The sequence below is a fragment of the Seriola dumerili genome, unplaced genomic scaffold, assembly GCF_002260705.1.
Source record: "Seriola dumerili isolate Sdu_G_001 unplaced genomic scaffold, Sdu_1.0 BDQW01000242.1, whole genome shotgun sequence".
NCBI classification, from domain to species: Eukaryota; Metazoa; Chordata; class Actinopteri; order Carangiformes; family Carangidae; genus Seriola; species Seriola dumerili.
In genome coordinates, this window is record NW_019174497.1 from 4,492,211 (window position 1) to 4,514,320 (window position 22,110).

At 42.2% G+C, this 22,110-nt stretch overlaps 1 protein-coding gene across 2 annotated transcripts in view; it reads right to left on the reverse strand.

Moving 5' to 3' along the window:
- Nucleotides 1-1,886: 1,886 nt before the first annotated feature.
- The window catches only part of LOC111229618 (fibulin-1-like), a 32,866-nt gene continuing 12,642 nt past the window's right edge, over nucleotides 1,887-22,110 (reverse strand). The window contains exons 12-17 of one of the 2 annotated variants that reach the window (XM_022756014.1): nucleotides 21,490-21,609; nucleotides 20,530-20,661; nucleotides 20,302-20,425; nucleotides 14,450-14,595; nucleotides 12,904-13,044; nucleotides 1,887-2,495 (exon numbers count right to left, since the gene is read on the reverse strand). In XM_022756014.1, coding sequence (XP_022611735.1) covers nucleotides 2,356-2,495; nucleotides 12,904-13,044; nucleotides 14,450-14,595; nucleotides 20,302-20,425; nucleotides 20,530-20,661; nucleotides 21,490-21,609 — 803 coding nt within the window. In that variant the 3' untranslated portion in view covers nucleotides 1,887-2,355. Of the gene's footprint in view, nucleotides 2,496-12,903; nucleotides 13,045-14,449; nucleotides 14,596-17,208; nucleotides 19,176-20,301; nucleotides 20,426-20,529; nucleotides 20,662-21,489; nucleotides 21,610-22,110 lie in introns of those variants that run through there. The other variant, XM_022756015.1, reaches the window with a different exon arrangement.

Consider the following 22,110-nt stretch of genomic DNA (forward strand, 5'->3'; position numbering starts at 1 on the left):
TAATTAGGAATGCGGTTGTTGGTACCCATGCTCATGGTCTTTAACTACTGCTGCCTGCACCTTGTACTGTAAGAGATTTCCTGAAAATCCTACCTCCCCCATCTTCCAAACTGACATAAAGGCCATGTACAAAACCCACAGTCAATGTGTTTATATGCATGCTAGAGTATCTTGAGTAGCTTATATACATCCCTAGTGAGGGCATGTGGAGGACAAGCTGTTAACATGCATCTTAACTGCTCCTCGGCAGATATGATTGAGTGCAAAAATAAACAGAATGGTCCAAATGTTGCTATGGAAACGGACGTTCCTGCGACCACCATGAACAAAAGTAAACTAGCTAAGATAGCTCTGTTTGCACATCTCTGTTTGCTAGCTAATATTGACATGTCCGAATGATCATAATCAAGTTTCCTGTCATGGGCATGGGTATTGCACATGATGTTTTCATAACCAAGGTAACATCAAGTAAAATTATATTGAATTACTAATTTGATGAAAACACATCTCACCTTTATAGATAGATAGATAGATAGATAGATACTTTATTTATCTCATAGGGAAAATTCATGTGTCCAGTAGCTCATTGGTAATAATAATAATTAACAGTTAATAATAAATAAACAATAATTATCAATACTTTGGCTAAGTTGTTGTATAACCCGATGGCAGTTGGAACAAAGGATCTCCTGACCTTCTCTGTCCTGCAGCACAGTGAGATGAGATGTTTGTTTTGTTGTCCAAGATGGCCTCCATCATACTCTCCACAACAGTCCTGAGTGAGTCCAGACCCCTGCCAAGCACAGTCCCAGCTTTTTTGACGAGCTTGTCCAGTCCTCTTGTGTTCATGTTTGATGTGACATGACCATATATTTTTAAACGGCAATTTTTAGGTAAGCCAAAAAGGTTCACTCCTTCACTTTTTCTTCTACAACAGACACTCAGCCACACTACTGTACTTTTTTAGTATCTGTCATGAGAGGCACTGCATGATTATTTGCAAAAAAGTAGTTTACATGCCATGGACACTACATTTTTTATTCTACTGTGGAAAATTTTGTGGGCACTAGGAACACACAATTACCCTTTTCTCTATTGTAGTGTACCAAATAGAAAACAGGGAGTGATTTCAGAACCTTAAAGAACCTGCCCAGTGTGGTTTCTTGCTGGGAGCAGGTGGGCGAGATTGTCACATAGCTTCAGCCATCATGGCTTAATAATAAAAGAGGTTATCATACGCCCTCTGAGCAGTACTACTTCATCAGGACAGATTGGAGGCTACAATGAGTCGCTATCAGAAAGTGACAAGACGGCCTGGACTGGGCTGGGGCTAGCTAGTTAGCATGCTAACTTAACTAGAAGAAAAGGTAAGACAGAAACAAAAGTTAATATTGGTGTTGCTTTCCACAGCTGGGGACAGTGTTTGGTGAGTAAAAGAAATTTGATGTTGAACACACAATGTTTTTTCTAGACTGGTTGAAGTAAACAGCTGTGAATGCTAACACTGGCTATGTAGCAATAGAAAAACTTACAAAAAGCTCCTTTAACTGCGTATTTATTATTGTAATCATGACAACAAATGTCCTCTAACCTTAACAAAGTACTTGTTTGAAGCTAAATCATGATCTTTCTTTTCCTAAACGTATTGTTAAATTGTATTATTACCATGATGTTGAAGATCTGGTACAACTGCTCAAATGCTCTATAGTTCATATTATTGTTATTGTGATATTATTAATGACAACAATGCCGACAAAGGTCTGGTTCTATTTGACATGATGTACCAAAATGTACTGAATATCCCCGAACCCAGAAGTGTCAATTCAGTGAGGAGGTCAAACATTGGTCTTTAAATAATACTGTGAAGAAATACAAAACACAAATACTGTAACTAAAATAGTGTTTATTCCATAGAAAAAATACCTCATCCAACGCACACAGTAAGAAAGGAAAAGTGAATGTTACAAAAACAAAGGCTTATACTGTTATGTCATGAAAAGAATATTGTTGAATGTCATCATCATATATTTAACAACCACTCTAAATGCATGCACTTTCAATTTAAAACAGTTCTGATTGTCTCATTTCATACAAGGTTTTTTTTTTCTCCATATTTAGCTCCATTTAGCCAAATGCGACACAAGAGTTCACTTCAGGCTGAGCTTGTCAACAAAACAAAGTGTGGTGCTCTAACCAGAAGCAGCTAGTAGCCTTTCATCTCAGAAACTGTCACAAGTAATCAAACATAACATTAAAACCCCGACACTGATCTTTGTGTTGATATAACAAAACCAATGTGTACAGTGTTGACAATGGATGTCCTAGTACATGTGGTAAAATCTGGCAGCCACGTTCTCAGAACCAGAACTCGGAGACGAAGACGTGAACGTTGATGATGTTCTGGCCGGAGTCACCCTGAGTTGTCAGGTTGCGCATGGACAGTTTCAGTACTGTAGTCAACGGACCAATCAGAGGCTTCACTTGGCGAACAACACCTGAAGGAGACAAAGAAGAACAACAGTGTCCTTAACAGTAGACAACAGTATGATAGATCATCTATAGTACAGTACCTATGCTGCTAATTGTACATTCAGACTGAAAACGTCAAAGTGACCAGACGTCATTCATTTCCTATTTGAGCCAGCATCTCTTGACTGTTGGCTGAGTGTCTTGGGTCTTGTGGGCATCAGAAAAAGTTCAAATCCAGGCAACTTTATGGTAATAAGCTATAATGTGGTTCACTGGCAACCAATCGAAATATAGAAGTGCTCCGTTCTAGAGAACAGGAGGGAGGGAGTTGCATGCTGACTAGCACCATAGCATGTAAAACAGTGTTGCTTGACAACTGGGTGCGAATCAGTCGGTAACATTAACGTCACTTATTTAAAAGGTTTCATGTGGTTAACTTACACCCTACTTGGGGTCAGTTGGTACAAAGATACCGGTTGAAATCTCTGTTTCCTTTGTGGGCCTTTTCAATGCAATTTGCAAGACCAAGTATTCTTAACAAACTTGCTAGCTTTTTCATTTACGTCATCTGCGTCCACGAATTCTGAGGGTCTGAATGTACAGCAAGAAAAACAATTGTCTGTGCTACATGTTAAGCATGTTAAACTAATCTGAGATGATACATTGCAGGTAAGGACCATTGGTCTGTTATATTTCAGCTATTTAGTCATTTAGTTGTTTGGTTATTAGATGTTATAAGATGCTGCCAGAACCAGTGAATGAAGCAAAAAGCAGCAACAGCAACAAGACTACAACACCAGCGAAATGTTGGGATGTAAATCTTTGCTAGCTTAACTAAAAGAACTGCGATTAACTAGTATTAACGATGATGAACAAGATAGGGCTTGAATTTCAATGTTTTGATTTCTGTGTTGCTATTGGGTTTAAAGGATCATCCACATGTTTTTTTCCCTTACCCCCTAGTGGTATCTAGCCATGCAGATAGTTTTGGTTTTAAATGCTGAGGTTTTGAGTTAGAAATGCTTCCACCCCAATACAATTGAGGCCAGTGGAATTTTGTTTGTGGTGCTCAGCTCATTTAAAAGATCACATTTGTCATTCAACACATGATTCAAAAACAATGTCCTGATCACAGGCTGCCTAAACCAGTCTTCTTCTTCTTCAGTCGTCCATCTCAAGTCTGACAGTTCTGTCAATTTTATACTGTACATACTTCAGTTTTATTCATGTTTCTTCAGTAGAAAGTAGTTCCAATGAATACTAAGGCTAACACAATCATCTCTTATGGCAAAAGAAAGCTCAATTTCCTAAGGGCATAAAAGCTGGTATAAAACAAGGCCGTCTCTTTAACTTGGCAACATCACTTACTGCAAATGTTTCTGTCATCAGGTGAGCCATGGAATCAACTGGTACATTTGGATGAGTATTTAAATGAAGTGTCATGTTGACGGGCTAAACAAAGGTGATGTCAAGACTATCTGTGACAATCCGAATTTTATTTCTCCCTCCCACCATCCACCCTCTCTGTGGACAAAAGACACCCTCTATCAGGGTAAAACAGATGGGAGAATAAACATACTGAAACAGAGCATTACTGAATGCCCGTGGAATTCACTGGGTGCTCTTTTTAAGTGAACATGCGATTACAGGGGGAAAAATGCCAGTGTTTATACAGGCTGTCAGCGGGCCTTTTCTCTGCACAGGGCTGGTGACATTTCAGCTCTGGCCTGTTTGAACAGTCATCGCCAGAGTGCAGTCAGGCAGCACAATCACCACACTGTCCTCCGATCACACCTTCAACCATCCTTTTTTCTTTTTCTTATTGGCTCCTCTTGTGTTTCTCTTATTCATTACTGAGTCAGTAAAGTGTTCAAGTGTTTAGTAGGATGACTCAAGTTTTAAATTCACCATGGATCACAATAAAGACATATCACTGCCTTGATCGGTCTGAATTATGAGACTCCTTGCTGTGGTACTTGTGATATAGTAGTAAAACCCATTTGATCGTTGTTCATCAAAGAGCAAATTATTCATTATTCGACCTTTGGGACACTGGCATTGTGTGATGGCAGATTCTCCCACTCCCTCATTCTCCTCCTTCTCTTCCTCCCCTTCTCTTCCCTTCCTGAGGGGGCCTGGTGTTTGTGGCACCATCACTGTGGCCCACAAGGGTAAATGAGTCCCATGTGTTTGATGGAGGGGAGCAGTCACAGTCACGCGATACAGCCATGGAGGCATTCCTCCAGGAATCCATCTTTAACTCTGGGAGGGGCAAGCTATAGGAGCTTGAACTGCTGTCTCTCCCTCTGTGTGTGTGTGTGTGTGTGTGTGTGTGTGTGTGTGTGTGTGTGTGTGTGTGTGTGTGTGTGTGTGTGTGTGTGTGTGTGTGTGTCACTTTCTTTTGCTCTCTCGTCCCTCTCTGAGTCGGATCTGTGGGTACACAACAGATTCCAGAAGATTCCGGGCGATAAGCACTTGGAGGAGTGTGGAATGGGGCCCACTTCTACCAGGGTTGCCCCCTTGTTTTGGTGTTTTGGGACTCTGTTGCATAGTGACACCAGACGGAGGGGAGCGGGACTGAGATTTTATTGTTTCCAAAGCGTCAGCGGCATCAGAGAGAGCTAACCTTTGCTTAAACCTAACAACAGCCGCAACATTAAGAAAATAACTGACATGGAAAAAGAGATTGAATTTTGAGTCTGAAAATTATTTTCAGACATAAGCCAGCTGAGATGGCACGCAACTCTGAGTTGACCAATGCACTCAAATTGAGTTCAGAAGGTTCATGATTTGTGCATGTGCTTAAATCGAATAAAAATCGGTTCAAAAGCTTCTGTGCTGGGTTGAGCAAGCACACAATGAAGATGAGTAAGATATCATTATGAGCACAATATGGACCACCGCAAAGACAGATGGGTTCTAGTCCACATTAAGGTTTTTTTTTTTAATTACAGTGTACAGTAAGTGTGGCCTAAATCTAATGAGGGCTAAACACTCTATAATCAGGGTCAACTGAGGGTAAGTTTTCCACTGAAAATCCTAAAGATTTTTTCTATGAAAGAAAGCTAAACAATCTCACCACATAAAAAAATAACTAGCAAAAACACAGACACACATTGTATCTAAACTGAAAATTTATTAAGGACATCTAAATAGTGCAATATGTGGAATGTGTCTGAGGCTCGTTAGTGTTTTGTAAATTTGTTTGTGGTCTAATTAGCACATATGGACGGCACAACTGTGTTCTTAAAAATTCTGTTATGGTGTCCTCCTCCAAATCCCCAAATTCCCCTGAGCTCACTGCTGATGATTTGAAACTTAACTCAAAACACAGTTCAGTTTTCCTCAACTCAGATTTTTAAATTTTGTTATTGGGCGTGATAACCAGACAGTAAGTCAGTAAGATGTAACCTGTAAGATGTATCATGGTTTCTGTAGTGATTTGTGGCTTGGTCAGAAACACCTAATTTGTCAAAACATGTTTTACTCAGCTTCTAGTCTTTGTTTAACTTATCTTTTTCCACAGCCGTGAGGGCAAGAAAGGAGTCATTATGTTATTACAATGTGGGCTCGTGTGCCCAATTCTGCACAAAGCAGCCTGATACTAAAGTCAGTGTATGTGACCTCTTGGAAGCCTCTGTGAAATCCTAACATGATGACTCTGTGTTTCCGTAAGCTTCCCATCAAAAGCACAGTGGTATCCTCAATGAGGGGAAAGCATCAGCTAACAGCTGGGCCTCAACATACTCACAGTGAACCTGAGGTGAAACCGCAACCGCATACTCATCTTTAACATTTCATCCGGGCTGTAAGGCAAAAAGCCAGCAGCCACATAACAGGTTGACTTTGATTGGCTCCCATACCACCTGAGATCCATATAAATAAACACGGGGAGGTTTTCACAACCCTGCAGCTGACAATTTACCCTGTGACTGAGTTGCAAGGTCATGTCATCTGAGGCCTGAGGTACCCGAGCGGGAGATCCAGTTGTAGTGCTGGAAAGGTTTGTGGCGTCTTTCCATCTCGCTGAGGTATCTGCCACAGGGTGCAAAGGTGACCCCGCTGACTTAAACAGCCACCATCAAACAAACAGCTGTACAATCTGTCCCTTCTCCAAAACATTCCGCCACACCATAAAGTAGCCCCTTAAGTAGAAAATAGCCTTAAATAAATGCACACTAGTAGCAGGGACACTGCCACAAAACAAAGTGAAGCAAATGCCAGGAGGCATTTGTCATCCTTCATGGCCACGAGGGCTGCAATATTGAAGGGTTACATGTAAACAGTGCAATTTCTGGGTTTTCTGGTTTCTACAACTCAGCGAGGAAGTGTATGACAAAATCCAAAATGAACGGTTTTAACACCAGAGACAAATGAAAAGTATGCATTGGCCTCACCACAGTATTGTATAATGACACGCTGGTTGTGGCGCTATGCATGCTCACTGCAGTGAAACCACTGGAGAGTATCCAGGTGGTGTACGAAGTTCTAGTATGCAAAGAGGGTACTGGAGGGCATACTTCAGCATCATTATGGCTGTAACTGTACCATGTTTTGTATCTAACCATACAGCCGATGTTCAGCTGAGCACTGCCGGTGTAAACATGAACACAGCAAAGAGTGGTTTCTTGTTCAATGATTCTTTTTTTACAGCCTAAAACTTGTACTCCAAAAAAATCCATAAAAGCCAGGAGACACGCCAAAGAAATTGCTAACTAGCTCCCTTGTTACCCCATTAGCACAGCAACCAATTTCAGTTTTGATAACCCGTCAACATGACTGAAATATAATCCTTTCAAACTGCCAACATAACCCACTGTAGGAAGAGTGTACAGGACCTTCAGGGAACAGATCTCGTGTTTACAGCCATTGTCACTTGCCACTGGTGCACAGACGGCCAGTCGGGTCAGACTGTCCAAACACAACTCTGACCACTCCAAAGAGGGGGTGGGATCCATGCGCACCCCTGCTCTTGAAAGGCCAGCATATGTGGCTTGATCTTTTAAGGTCAATTAACAGTGAGTCATAGTTACAGATTGCTCAAATGGCCCATGGGTCATTGTTGGAAAGCGTCACTGACTGGGTACTGACATCACTGAAAAGTAGCCGTGGGGAATTGGTTGGTTCTTTTCTTGGACTTCTTGGTTTTAGCAGTCGTGGGCCAGAGCAGCTGACATTACATAACATGCGCCATTATCTTTACCGCAACATTTGCACTATATTAAAAGTGACATTTCAAAGCTAAGAACCATAACTAAGGGAAAGTAAAATAGACTTTAAAAAGTACTTTTTTATCTATTTTGGCATGTCACGAGGTAAAAAAACAGCATTGATTTTGTGAATTGAGTGATTAACTAAACAAAGTTACATTTTTATTAAAATCACAGTGCCAGAAAGCAGAGAGTAATGATGAGCATGATACAGTATGATGGATCAGCAAAAATCTGGTGAATTATTACGACAGTTTTATTGCATGTGTAAATACCAATGTCTTTTTGACTGTGCACACAGTACATGGTCTGCATCACCATCTCGCCATCAGTACGTGTTCGCCTGTGGCGTTGTTGGGTGGGGAAGACCCTGTTTTGATCAACTGTACTAATCTCCACTGGGACAGACAAGGATTCCTTGTGGGCTTGGCACACTCTGGTGGGCCTGCTGTTGCCATGTCATGATTCATCCAAATGACAACCATTCAAAAACTTGAGGAGCTCGATGTCTGCTTATCTGGCTGTCCTCATCTCCTCACCAGCACAGCCACAAGCCAGAGCCACAAGCTCCGCTGGCTCTGAAGTAAGTCATGTCTCACACAGAAGGCTCACATTCCACCAGCCACTGTGGACGGCAGCACTGACGACCACGGCTACCTGCATAGAGACAAACTGTTCACTTCCTCCTCTATTCATCCTGCTGTCCGCCTCGCTGGCTGCCAGGCCTGTGCCAATGGCAGCACAAAAGATATTTATTCTCTGCACAGTATATAAACCACGAAGGTATATTTTCACCTGCATTAAAAAAATGAATGGAATTTAGCTGAGGCGTCTGAGTCTTACAGTGTCTCCAGGATGGCTATGATTTATGAACAGACGAGTCTGTATTATCTGTAGCTGCCCAGTTAGATAAACATAAACACTGCAAAAAAAAAAAAAACTGTTTTTCAGCTAAAAAAAATTAGACAGCAGTGATTAATTGTACAGACAAATCCCTCCAGATGACAAATAATTAGTCATGAAGAGGAGTCATTTGGACAGATTCATGGGTGGATGACTAAACATGTCCTGACTGTTTGATTCCACAGCTGGCTACTCGCTATATCGTACATTCCACTTATGCACATTCATGTTGGTCAGCCAGCTGGCGGAGTTAAGTGAAAACATAACTCACATAAACGTGCGATCTAGATAACTTTTGTTAACTTTGTATTTTTCATGGTGAGAACAGGAAGAAATGGGGTTGGTGGGTTGTCACGTCTTTTACCCTCAAAAATGTCTCTGAGCAACAACTAAGTAACGGTTAAAGCAAAAAGAATGGAAGAATGGATGAGCTCAGCAAACTGACCTGAATACTTGAAGGTAATAAAAATGGTAGCCTATGATACTGTCACTGGGAGCGGTTAAAGACAATATTGATCCTCTCCAATGGACATTCACTCAGCACTTAATTAGGAACACCTGTACACCTGCTTATTCATGCAGTTATCCAATCAGATTGCCTCTGAGACTGCTGATCCTCCTGAACTTAGAACGGAGCCAAAAACAAAAACCATCCAGTGAGCAGCAGTTCTGTGGATGGAAACACCTTGCTGAGAGGTCAGAGGAGGGTGGGCAGACTGGTTGGAGCTGACAGGAAGGCTCAAGTAACTCAGATATCCACTCTTTACTACTGTGATGAGCAGCTTCTGATGAAAGCTTCTCAGAATGCACACCACGTTTAACCCTGAGGCTGATGGGCTACAACAGCAGTAGACCACATTGGGTTCCACTCATGTCAGCCAAGAACAGAAGTCTGAGGCTGCAGTGGGCACAGGCTCACCAAAACCGGACAGCTGAAGACTGGAAAAACGTAGCCTGGTCTGATGAATCTGGATTTTTGCTGAGGCAGCAGATGGTAGGGTCAGAATCCATTGACCCAACCTGCCTTGTGTCAACAGTCCAGGATGGTGTTGGTGGAATATAAAGGTGTGGGAAATGTTTTTCTTGGCACAGTTTGGGCCCATTAATAGCAATCAATCACTATTTCAAAGCCTCAGCCTATCTGAGTATTGTTGCTGACCATGTGCTCCCCTCCATAGCCACAATCTATCTTCTAATGGCTGCTTCCAGCTTGATAAAGCACCATGTACCAAAGCAAAAGTAGTCTCAAACTGGTTTCATGAACATGACAATAAGTTCAGTGAACTTCAGTGGCCTCCCCAGTCTCCAGATCCCAAATCCGTTTTTGGGATGTGGTAGAACACGAGATTGGCAGCATGAATGTGCAGCTGACAAATCTGCAGAAATGATGTGATGCAATCATGTCAACATGGAGCAGAATCTCAAAGGAATGTTTCCAGCATCTTGTGGACGCCATGCCACGAAGAACTGAGACCCCACCCAGTATTAGTATGATGTTCCTAATAAAGTGCTCAATGAGTGTATGTCATCTGTGTTGCAGGAAGTCCCCCAGGCTCTGCCCATGCTTCCAGCAGAGACAGCGGAGTCAGTGTTTTCAAAGGGAGGACTCATCTATCCACCTGCTGACGGCCAAAATCAATCATCCCATTATCAACCCTATTCAAACAACCTGTCCCGAATCAAAAGTGGATGACAGCATTAGCATGAGTAATGCATTCCTGCATTTTCTGTGTTTTCCAAATATGCGTATATGTCATAAATGTTGTCTTTGCTTTGAGGATGATATATATATATATATCACTGGTGGATCCGCTGTCTGTCTACATACCTGAAGGGATTTTGTGTGGTCGCCGCTGTGCTACTGTGGTCGTCATGGGAATTTGTAAGTGTTTGATTGGTTCTGATCATTTTTTTCCAAGTGCTGAGGGTTGGTTGTGTTTGCACAGATGCATAAGGCTGTCAGGGTTGTCATCCAGATGTGACAGTGCTGGGAAAGCCAGTGATGGATGACCAGGAACTAGGAAAGAGTGGTGCGGCCCCGATTTGGTGTGCCGTCAGCCAATATATGCGTGTGCATGTGCGTGTGTGTATGTGTGCATATGTCTATGCATACGCCGCATGCCTGTGTGTGCAGCCGACTGGTTTTCAAATAGTGAGTTAAGTGAGCAGAACGGAAAAGAGCATCAGCCAATCAAACCTTTAAAGAATCACTTTTTCAAGTTAGCAACGGATTCTGAGGATTCCTAATTGCCTCTTTTGTCCCTTTCAAAAACACAAAAAGTGGCCAAAAATAATGGCCAAAGTTAGTTTGAGTTCACGCACTTGTTCATTAGTGGAGCCTCAATGTCTGCTACTTTTCACATCCCACCAAGCTGTAATACCACTGTTGGAGACCCTGGAGATACTGGAAACTAAGCTTCCTTAAGTGACACGTCAGCGAGCCTCATACAATGGTTACGCAACAGCAGCATCTGCGGGCCAAAGCACCAGCAGCACAACCCACTAAATAAAACCAAGAGGGCCTTCATAGCACCGTGGACGCCACACTTCACAGCGAGCAGTCAGTGACCAAAGGCTCCAGTGCACAGGGCCTCAATTTGGATATGTGATGGGCAACTGGTGCTAACATGCAAGAGCTGCATCCAATAAGCATCCAATGGGTTTGGGAGAGAAGTGGCTCCTCACAAACAGACCTTTCATGTGGTCGTCAGTTTAAGTGCTCTAATGCTCGGCGAGACACTGAGGCCTAGCGTGGGGAAATGGAACAATACATTTAACCACATGAAGCAAAGCACCCAGGATTACTTCTGCACATATTTTCTCTCTCTCTCTCTCTCTCTCTCTTTCCTTTTTCATTGAATCACAGTCTCTCACTTTGTGTTTCTCTCTCTGCAATTTTATCCTCTCTCCCTTCCTTGCACACACACATACATACTTGCCCCTGCAAACGTACACCGCTATAAACAGGGAATTTCTCCTAAATCCTCACAGACACACACACACAGTAGACAATATATAACAAAATAAGGCTTATCACTTGTGCAAAATTACACCATTGCACATTCCAACGAAAACATACCATTATGAAAGGGTACAATATAATTATAACTGCTTTTACTGTGAATTATGTGAATTATTGCTGGTAATAAACATTTCTCTCCCATGTCTTTGTGTGAATTTGTGTGCGTTTGATGAGCACACATCTGTTTCTGCACAAGTGTATAAAAGAGGAACACTTGCGTGCGCCCACAATCCAGTCTGAACCAGTGACAGTCACACACTCTCCTCCTCCTCCTCCCTCTTTCATTCTGTAAAGACAGATGTGCACACTGACAGGCCATCCCTTCATCCATCAGCAAGAAGAAGGAGAAGAAGAAGGAGACGCTGTCCTTCCACTACCACCCTGCCTGCATCTCAGCACACAACCAAAACAAAAACACCTAGACGGGCCCAACAATGTGTCATCCTCAGGCTCACAACACCCTCATTCTCCCAGGAGCCAAGGCTCAGTTCATCTCTCCCACAGGCGCGCAGGAGCCTTGGGTCACCACCAGACTAAAGGATGGGAATGGCTTCTACCCAAACATGTGCTGTTGTTACACACCACTGGAGATGGTATCTGCTGCTCCTACTTGAACTAGCGCAGGGCTCTTCTTGCATGCTGGCGGTCGCTGAACAGGTAGTTATGATGAACTGCTTGTCAGCTGCAATCACTCATGCACATGTGCATGTAAGTACACAAGTATAGATTTATACACGCTATTCCTGTGCATTCAGACCGCCATAACTCATTGTGGAAAGTAATGATCTGCTTGGGATAAGCCTAGCCGTGGATAAGTGAATTAAATGGTACTTTGTTTAACCACAAGACTGTGAAAATTGATGCCAAATATTTGGTGAGACAGAAACAGGCCTTCGTCTGTCTCAGAGAGCCACTCAGAGGACAACGCTCCCAAGACACAGACACCAAGAGCCCCCGTGAAGATGATGACAGCTACATGATGCCACCACACTGCCGAAGACCAGAATGGGCAGTGTCACATGTACTTATGTCAGGGGGTCCAGACAATCCCTATGGAAAACTTCTCTGCCTTTTTGTCCCTTCTCAGTGTCCACATGTGAGTTTGATTTGTAAAAAAAAAAAAAAAAAATACACGTATATATTTCAGAATGAGAAATGAGGTCAGAAAAACCACCAACTTTGTCAAAAAGAAATGCAATTTCCAGTCACAGAGGCTGTCGGGTGGCGCTGGCTGCATGTCGAAGCTTCTGTTGTCAAACGTTTGCACCAGGTTGGTCAAAGTAAAATCTCTGTACTCACCCACATACAAGCCATTCTCTACCCGCTTGACGATGTCGAAGGCGTTCTCCACGTTGCCTTCCAGGATGTCAAACTTGACGTCGTATCTGCCTAAGTGATAGGCTCCGAAAGCCGGCACCGTGGTTCTCAGGAAAACAATCTCTGTTGGAAGATAACAATTAGACATAAAAAGCTTTTGGAGCCTAAACCCTCATAATCACACTGGGATTGCGCCGCCAAACTTGTGCCAACTCTTGCATTCCTTTTTTTTTTTTCTTTCCAAGAGAAAGACAATAAAATGGGAGACGGAAAAGGTCTGTGTTTATTGTATACTGAGAGGGTCACAGGAAGGTTGAGGCTTTTCAATACTATTGTTCGGCTGAAGGGCCTTGAGTCCTTTACACCCCGACTCGGCGCTTATGAGAAATGACAAGAGCTTAACTCCCCGTGACGTTGAGCATGAGTGTGTCTGAAACATGCTCTGCATGCCGGCCAATAGATGCTTGTCAGCTGTCAGTGTCTGCGAGTGATTACCGTGGTTACTCATATCCAACCAGCATGGCACTTAGTCTCTGGTGTGGGCCAGCCAAGCCCAGACTGCACGGAGAACATCATGGAATTGCTAATTTAGGGGGTCAGAGGTGGTCATATGGATTCTGACAACTGCAGGAAAATGCATTTGATGGGAGCTCAGAGATTAAAGGAGATAAAGTAGAGCCAAAAAAAAAAAAAAAAAAAGGGGGAGGACCACAGTGACACTAAAAAAACCCACAAGTTATCATACTGTCTTCAAATTCATTGTTTCCAAAGATTTTAACAGAGTGTTCTGTCACAAAATGAAGCCACAAATATGGGCTTTTGTGGGTTAGTGAAAATGTAGAGTAGAGGGATATGCAGAGGAGATTTTGGAGGAGGTTAAATGATCAGTCATTTTTGAAACATTGTCATACAGCAACGGTTCAACATTGTGGGAAGTTCACATTTACGCTTTTTTTAGCCAGTAGTTAGATGAGAAGATTGATAGCGCTCTCGTATCCGTACAGTAGATATTAAACCAGAACGAGCAGCTGCTTACCTTTAACTTAGCATAAGAAGTGGAAGCAGGTGGAAACAAGCAGCCCGGCTCTGTCCAAAAGCAACTAAATCTGCTGCATCACCTCTGCAGCTCACTAATCCTCACGAGTGAATTGTGCTTACACTTTGGTTTTTGCACAGATTAGCATGCTTAGTAGTTGTTTAGCTTTAGAGGTGCTGGTGGGTGGGTTTGGCTTTCGTTGTACAGGGCCTGGCTAACTGTTTCCCCCTGGTTCTAGTGTTTATGCGAAGCTGAGCTAACTGGTTTCTGGCTCAAGCTTCATAATTACCCTACATTAATGAGACTGGTAACAATCTTCTCATCCAGCTCTTGGCAAAAAAGGGAGTAAGAGTATTTTCCTGTTAACTGGACTTTGTTTTGAGGAAACAAGAGTGTATATTTGTGACTTTTTTACTCTTCTGCTTCATGCCTGCCCATCTGGATCGTTCCAAAATGTTCATTCCTATTTAAAGAAAATGGACCTGTACCTACCTTCTGGCTTTGTGAACTCTCTGAAGGTGGGTAAGGAGAAGAAGGTGTGGGACACTGAGTGTGTTGGGTCCAGAACACAGGCGACGTCACTGGGCTGACAGGACTTCATACAGCGAATGGTGTCAGAGGGCTCAAGCCTCGCCGCCCTAAAGGAGAGAGGAAACATACACACCCAAAACAAAAAGAAAACACAAATACGCACATGGCCTCTGACCTTTAGGTAATGTCTATATGAAGACTTCAGAGTCAACCGCATTTGGTTTCTAAAGCTCACAATAACAGGGCATCCTTGGGAGCAGCCCACTGCGTAATCAAGAACTCAGTGGGACAACTCCAATGGCCGCTACACAAACAATATCCGAACAAGACAGAATGGATACTGGATATAGCAGTCAACATCAAAAACAATCAAACTGTGTGGTTTGGAAGAATAATAAACCAACAATGGCCAAAAGCTCATGCAGAAGCCAAACTTTGTAGCTTGTGGAGACTCGCGCTGCCATTGATGCTTTTCTGATGCACTATTTCAAGCTGTGTGGGAAATGAATTACTGCACTCACAGAGAATGATCCACAACCTGCTCAGGAAAATATTTGGATTTGCTGAGCATCCCCGGCTTCACATCAGATAATCTCTCGAGGAGGATTTATGGGGCAAGGGAGTGTTCTAAAAGACTCCTAAATTGTGAGCAACATGACTAGACAACTCCCCAGCCTCTCCCCAGGGCAGCTCTCATCCTATTATTTAGGGCTTTGTTTATTCCACAGACTAATCAGTGACAGGTTGGCGGGAATGGAGGGCCTCTGCTGGCTCCTAAAGCTAACGCCACCTGAAGTATCACTATTCACTACCTGTCTGCTACATAAGACTTTGAGAGAGGCTTGTAAGGCATTAACAACCTCGTAAATCACGAGTTTGTCTTCGTAATGATGAGGAACTTGTGCACCATGAGGGAACTTTTGAAACAAAATAAAAGACTTGACTTTGACATCCAAGATGTTAAATTCAAACTTGGTCTTTACAAAGGAGACAAGTCAGAGCATGGTTATATTGGGTTATGAAAACAGCCAGGTCGCCATGTATAAGTCCAGTTAATGTGCATGGCAGCCATATAGCCACATTGTGAGTCATGGGCCGTGGATCTCTGGCGCTCCTCAGGGGACCTATAGGCTGCAGCTCAAAGCCCAGGCCCGGCTAGGGTTGCAGGGCTCCTTTCATGGAGAGCGAGGAGAGAAGCCCCTGACAAAAAGTCAAGCCACCACTGGGTAGGGGCTTGTAATTAGCAATTAGCGGGTGGGTCCAAGTTTTGCTTTGGCCCAGGCCAAACCCACAAAATGTTCTCCTAGTTTATAATACCACGGCCTGAGCTGCAGAGAGACCCGAGCGGGGCTCTGGAGGACGAGGTGAAAGCTCTGTTGGGGTAGAGAGTTAATTTACGAGAAGATAATGACCAACGATGAACTGCCCCCTTAAACACAGATGGGCACTTCAAAGCAGGGGCAGCAAGTGGAGATAATTACACCTCCATGTGTGTATTAATGCACGTATATATCGACATCAAAACTTCATTCATGTGTTGTTTATGTTCATTTGTGCATGTGTGCCTTTGTGCATTCGAAAAGCATGCTTGTGAACGCGTGTGTGTGTGTGTGTGTGTGTGTGTGTCTGTATGTGTGCGCGCGTGTGCAAGCACATATGCACGTCTTCTTCATCTCTCCATGCCTCACGTGGCCCAGCCCAGGAGAAAAACCCCAATACTTTCAGACCAGAAAGAAAAACAGACTTTTTGGATGAAAGTCCTCTGGTCAAGCGTAGGGCCTTTTATTTTTTTGGTAATTATTATTTATAGTCAGCACATTGATAACGCCCCAACACAAACACTGCAGGGCATCATTCATTCTGTGCGCGGTGATGTTGCTGTACCACAAATTGTTCAGACCACCGGCCAGAGCCCAGAGCCCCATAACTCAATGTCAAAGGGGAGGAAAAAACCTCCTGCGCGCCACTATGTTCTTATTTTAAGGATATCCCCACTAGGGACCAAGTGCATCCTTACTGGCCTGACAGCTCAGGACAGGAGGAACCTAGGACATCTGAATTTACAGTTATTATAAGCCACAGCCCTCGGGCAGCAGCCTCACAGCATGTCAGACTATTTATACTCTCTCCTGCTGGTGCACATTTCCCTCTCCTTTGCCACTGCATCCCATCGCATGTCACTTACTCAGCTTTGATTTGGATTATCTGTCTGCTTTGGGGTTTACACCCGCAATATGCAGTGGAAATCTGTGCATTTCACATTAAGTCCAAAATGAACTAAAAACGTGTATAAAAAAAGATGAAGACAGATGTATTTGCGGTGCAAGGTAACTGATGTTTGGGAAGTGGCATCAGTGCATTAAAGGGTTCAATCTGGCTTTTGACAGGAATTTGGAGGCATGGAATTACTTTAAGGACTTTTAAATGGTGAAATTTGAAGTATATGCACATATAGTACATAAATGAAGAGTTTGACTCATAGATGGGAAATTTGACTTTTGTGTTTCTGAGCCAATTTAAAATACGTTACTTGTTTACTTCTGTGTTTACAAACAAAAATCATCAGGAAACATAATAATGCTAATAAACTAATAATAATAACTAAGAACATTATTAATACATTCAGTTGTTGTCTAGCATTAGTATATGCATTTAAAAAAACCTTGCGTATAGATTTTTTGTTGTCAGATGACCCTTTTTCAATCAGATCACAGACTGTACCTTTAACTTTACAGATATGTATTACTAGATATTTGCATGTATCATTGGATTTCCTCTTCACTAAAGCTACTGGAATAATAGTAATATGAAACTATGTGAGGAAGTCTTCATGCCTCCATCTGTGATGTGGCCTCACATTCCAGCTGCTCTCTTTGCTGTATGTGATTAAACCCCACAATGTACCATTATCAAGAACTGGATTTGACTTGAACATGTGTTATTTCTATTTCAATTTTAATAGAAAACGGTTCATCCAACACATAAACCATAAAATACTGCAAAACGTCAGACTTTATCATGCAACCATCATCGAATTACACTTAGTTGTAGGCAGACTTGGGTCATTACCATTTATAAAAGTTACTCTGACCTAGAACGCCACCTAGCGGCTTTTGCAATGCCTTACCTCCTACAAGATACATTCACTTGGGCTTAATTTATACTGCTGAATAATGATTCTTAACTGTTGTGTTAAAAAGTTGATTACGTAAAATGCTACAGTGCTAAAGACTGCTTTTTTTTCATATCCACTCTTAAAATTTATGTGTCATCTTTAACATATGTTTGATGTGGGACAGAGTCATATTTGGTTTAGGTCATATTTTTTTTAAAGTGATGTCTACAGACCAGGCTGGATAACTGATCAGAAAACAGTGGGCAGCCACAGACTCCCTCTGTTAGTTGGTTTGTAGTAATTTGAAGAATTGAAAATTTGTTTTAAGGACCACAGGAAGTCGTTGTGCGCAGCCAAGAAATCGTCCCACCTACAGTATATCCCGCCAGAAAAAAAACCAGACCTTGTTGTTTTTATACTTTGGTTTTTGAAAGATTAAACAAACGAGATACAACATGTTCATCAGTGAGCTTTGGAGGAGTTGCCAGGCAGATTTTGTTAACTTTGGACAGAGCCATGATAACTGTTTCCAGTCTTTATGCTAAGCTAAGTTTGGCAGATGCTGGTGGTAGCTTCTTTCTTGACATTAGAGCGGCATCATATCTTTTCATCTGACTCTCAGTGAATAACTGTATTTTACAAAATATTAATAAAACTATTCTTTTAAGAACATGCAGCTCTCAGTTATAATTTTAACTGAAATTGGCTTTTTTGGTATCAAAACCCAGTTTAACAAATTCTTGAATACATTTTTATATTTAAAGATAACAAGATAATGTGCAGATAGTAAGGACTCCAAGGGCTATTAGATGCCCACAGCTATTTCTTGCACCAGCATCCTGGAGCAGATTAACACTTACTGTATCTACAAACAGTCTACCCACATTTTTAGGTAGGACTAGACTTACTGACATAAATCCATGAATGAAAGCAACATAAATGATGTTTGGTTGTGAAGGTGAATACTGATCACTGACTGAAAATCATAATCTATATTTATATTTGACTGCATATGTTTCTATGCAGTATGTTCTGCTACGTTTTATATGTCACAACATAGCATACACTGCACCATTGTGCTACACTATCACTATACTGTGTGTTCATGTTGCCACAAGACAATTAATTTAAAATGAAACATCCTTTTTTAAGAGTGAAGTAACTTATGTAATCCTACTTAACACTTGTGTTTATTCTAGTAGGGGATTGTAAGGTACTCTGGGCTCATCCTGGGTAACAAACACCAGCACTTTAGCTAGGTATGTGCTGATCGTGCCATAGCGACGTATTCTTAGCTCCACAGACAGATCAAAGTCCTGCGCCTTGTTGATGAGTTTTGCCACCGACATCACGCCACCGGTGGGCATCTGATCCGTCTTGAAGAAACCGTCGTCGTTGCCAGCAGTGATAGCAATCTGGATGTCGTCACCAGGCACGGTGTGGGAGGGGCCCATGCGGAAGATGTTGGTGAAGACGGGAATGTTGGTGGGGAAGGTGAGGTGGTAGTAGGTTATTCTCAGGGGCATGGCCAGGCACTCGACAGACTCATTGCAAAGCAAGCGTTCACATCGACTGCAAAAAGAGAAGGGTGGGGTGGGGTGGGGTGTGGGGGTTTGGGGGGGTGGAGGGGCAGGGGCAGGGCAGGACAGGACAAGACAGAACAAAACAGGCACAGAGAGAAAGAGAAAGAGAGACCAGGTGTAAATTTCATTTGCCGTGCATGGCATGCAGAGGAGGGAACATCAGTCCCAGCAGCCTAATGCTTCACAGGCCAGTCATGGTGCCCTCTGTGGGATCATGCAAGAGGTTCTGTCACAGGTGCCTCCAAACAAGAGAGGCCATACGCAGCCTGTACTGAATCTCAGCCAAAATTGCGGCTGAAAAAAAAAATATCCATATGCATCATTTTAATACAACACAACATGCTACAGCCAAATCTTCTCTAAAGTCATTCCAGCATTGAGCATACTGGACATGCAGAGCCTTGATCTATACATACGAATAAGGGTCAGCTTAAGGGTTGATATTGTTTCATTGTTGTACTTTTACTCAGAGTCATCACTATAATGACCATTCAGACTTGACTGTGAGGAACATAGACCATTGTGAGTGTTTATGTGTGTGAGGTTTGCCGTTGGTGTTTGGCGATGCGCATGGACGCAGCGGCTCCTCGCTGCATATTGCTTGTGTTAACGTTGAGACTAAAGGACAGTTTCTTCCCCTGGGCCATCAGAACTCTGAACTTCACAAATGTGCACTCACAACCATCATCTGCTAATCTATTTTAATCATCACTGTATTTTTAATATTCACTGTTAATAATAGCTACTCAGCAAAGCCCTTTTTTTCTTTTAAGTATTCATTATATTTTTAAGTGCAGTACTCTTTTTCATGCGATACTCTTTTATTCGCAATATTATTTTGTGTCCTTTTGTGTATTGTTGTCCACTGCTTGCAGTGACCAGGAGTCGCTCTATGAATTTTGTTGTATTTTTTTTTTTTTTTTTTTTTTTTAAAAAAAAAAAAAAGGCTTTTTTTTTTTTTTTTTTTTTTTTTTTGTACAATGACAATAAAGGCTTTCTATTCTATTTTATTGTATCATTTTGCCTGTCTACTAATTCTCACCCTCATTCATTATACATATTAATTCTCAGACGATGTGTAGTGTGTGCACCAGAGGCACAATCCAGGTACTCACGTTTCTCCTACACGCCGGTAGTTGTTTGGACACTCGAAGGACAAGCATCTGAATCCTCCCTGAACATTAAAGCAGCTCTGATTCTCTGTGCACGTGTGTGTTCCCGTCACGCACTCATCAACATCTGAAAGGACAAAAAAAAATAGAAAAAAAGAAAAACGTGCTTTTGAAACATTCACAAAAATAACTGCAACCATCATGTCTGGCATTACAGTAAGGACATCTTACCCTGGCAGCTGCGCCCATTGTGTGCAATGGTATAGCCAGTGACAGGACAGGAACAGTGGAAGCTGCCAGGCGTGTTGTGACAGCGATAGGAGCAAATATGACCTCCGGTTGGCAGGGCACACTCATCTATATCTAAAAAGGTCACAGAGGCAAATGAGAACAAGTCAAACTGGAGTAAAAATGTGGAAATACACCGAACAAAATTATAAATGCAACACTTTAGTTTTTGCTCCCATTTTTCATGAATTGAAATGAATGATCAAAGCAAACAAAAGAATTCTTTCTTTCAAGTTTTCTTCACAAATGTGTGTAAATCTGTGTTAGTGAGCATTTCTTCATTGCCAATATAATCCAGCCACCTGACAGGTGTGGCATATCAAGCTACTGATATCGCAGTATGATTACTGCACAGGTGTGCCATGGGCTATACACAATAAAAGGTCACTTTAAAATGTGTAGTTTTATTTTGAAAAAAAATAATTTATTAGGCACTGAATCACTGAATTGTGTGACTCAGGCTACAGATGTGCATTTCTTTTTTTTTGGGGGGGGGGGGGCTCCTCTTCAGTGGCTGTGCAAAGTTGCTGATGATGGCAGATGAATGGCACGACAATGGGCCTCAGGATCTTGTCATGGAACGTTTGTTTGTGTGTGTGTGTGTGTGTGGGTGTGTGTGTGTGTGTGTGTGTGTATCTTTTGTGTTTATAGAAAAAGTCTTAGGTCTTTTATTTCAACTCACAAAAATGGGAGTAGAGACAAAAGTGTTGCATTTATATTTTTGTTCTGCAGGCTCATTCATCCTTTAACAAGTTATCATCATAGGATGATAAATCCCACGCTTTCATGTTATTACAGTGTACATATCAACACTAGCTCAAAACCTCGTACTAATCAAATGGGAATCTGCTGGATTTCCAAGATATTATTTATCTAAGCACATGTTAATGGTTCCATTTTTACCTTCACAAGTCATGCCATCGATGTCACTGAGCTGGTATCCGCGGCGACAGTAACACTGGTAGGAGCCATACACATTGGCGCACTCTTGACTGCATGGGTTACTCTCACATTCATTCAGGTCTACAGAGAAAAGATAATTACACAACATTAGGAACTCTATCCTACAAACAAGAGAAGAATAAAAACTCTACCCTTGCAGAGAGGTGGGTTCTCCCCTGTCCTGATGAATATGTAAGGAAACAGTTACATGCACAGTTATACACTTAGTTTACTGGTTACTGAGATTCAGCATAAACTGATCAGACTAAGAGACATGATTGGGGATACAAGTGGGTGGGTTTCTCAAGGGTGACAGTCTCGAAGCGGTTCAGCGTCTCAGTGCCTCAGTGCCATAAAAAGTAAAGCCCAGGCAGAAGTAGAATGAGTAACATCACAACACAATTGCGGGATATAATTTTCAGCACATATGTTCCTCTGACAGGTAAAAGGTAACCACACAGGTAATCTCTCCTGTCCATGGTTAACTGGCTAAGAAACATCATCACTGAACCATACAAACCATTATAGTAGACTCCTTCTTAAAACTGAAAGAATAATCATACAACTTGATATCATGCATAA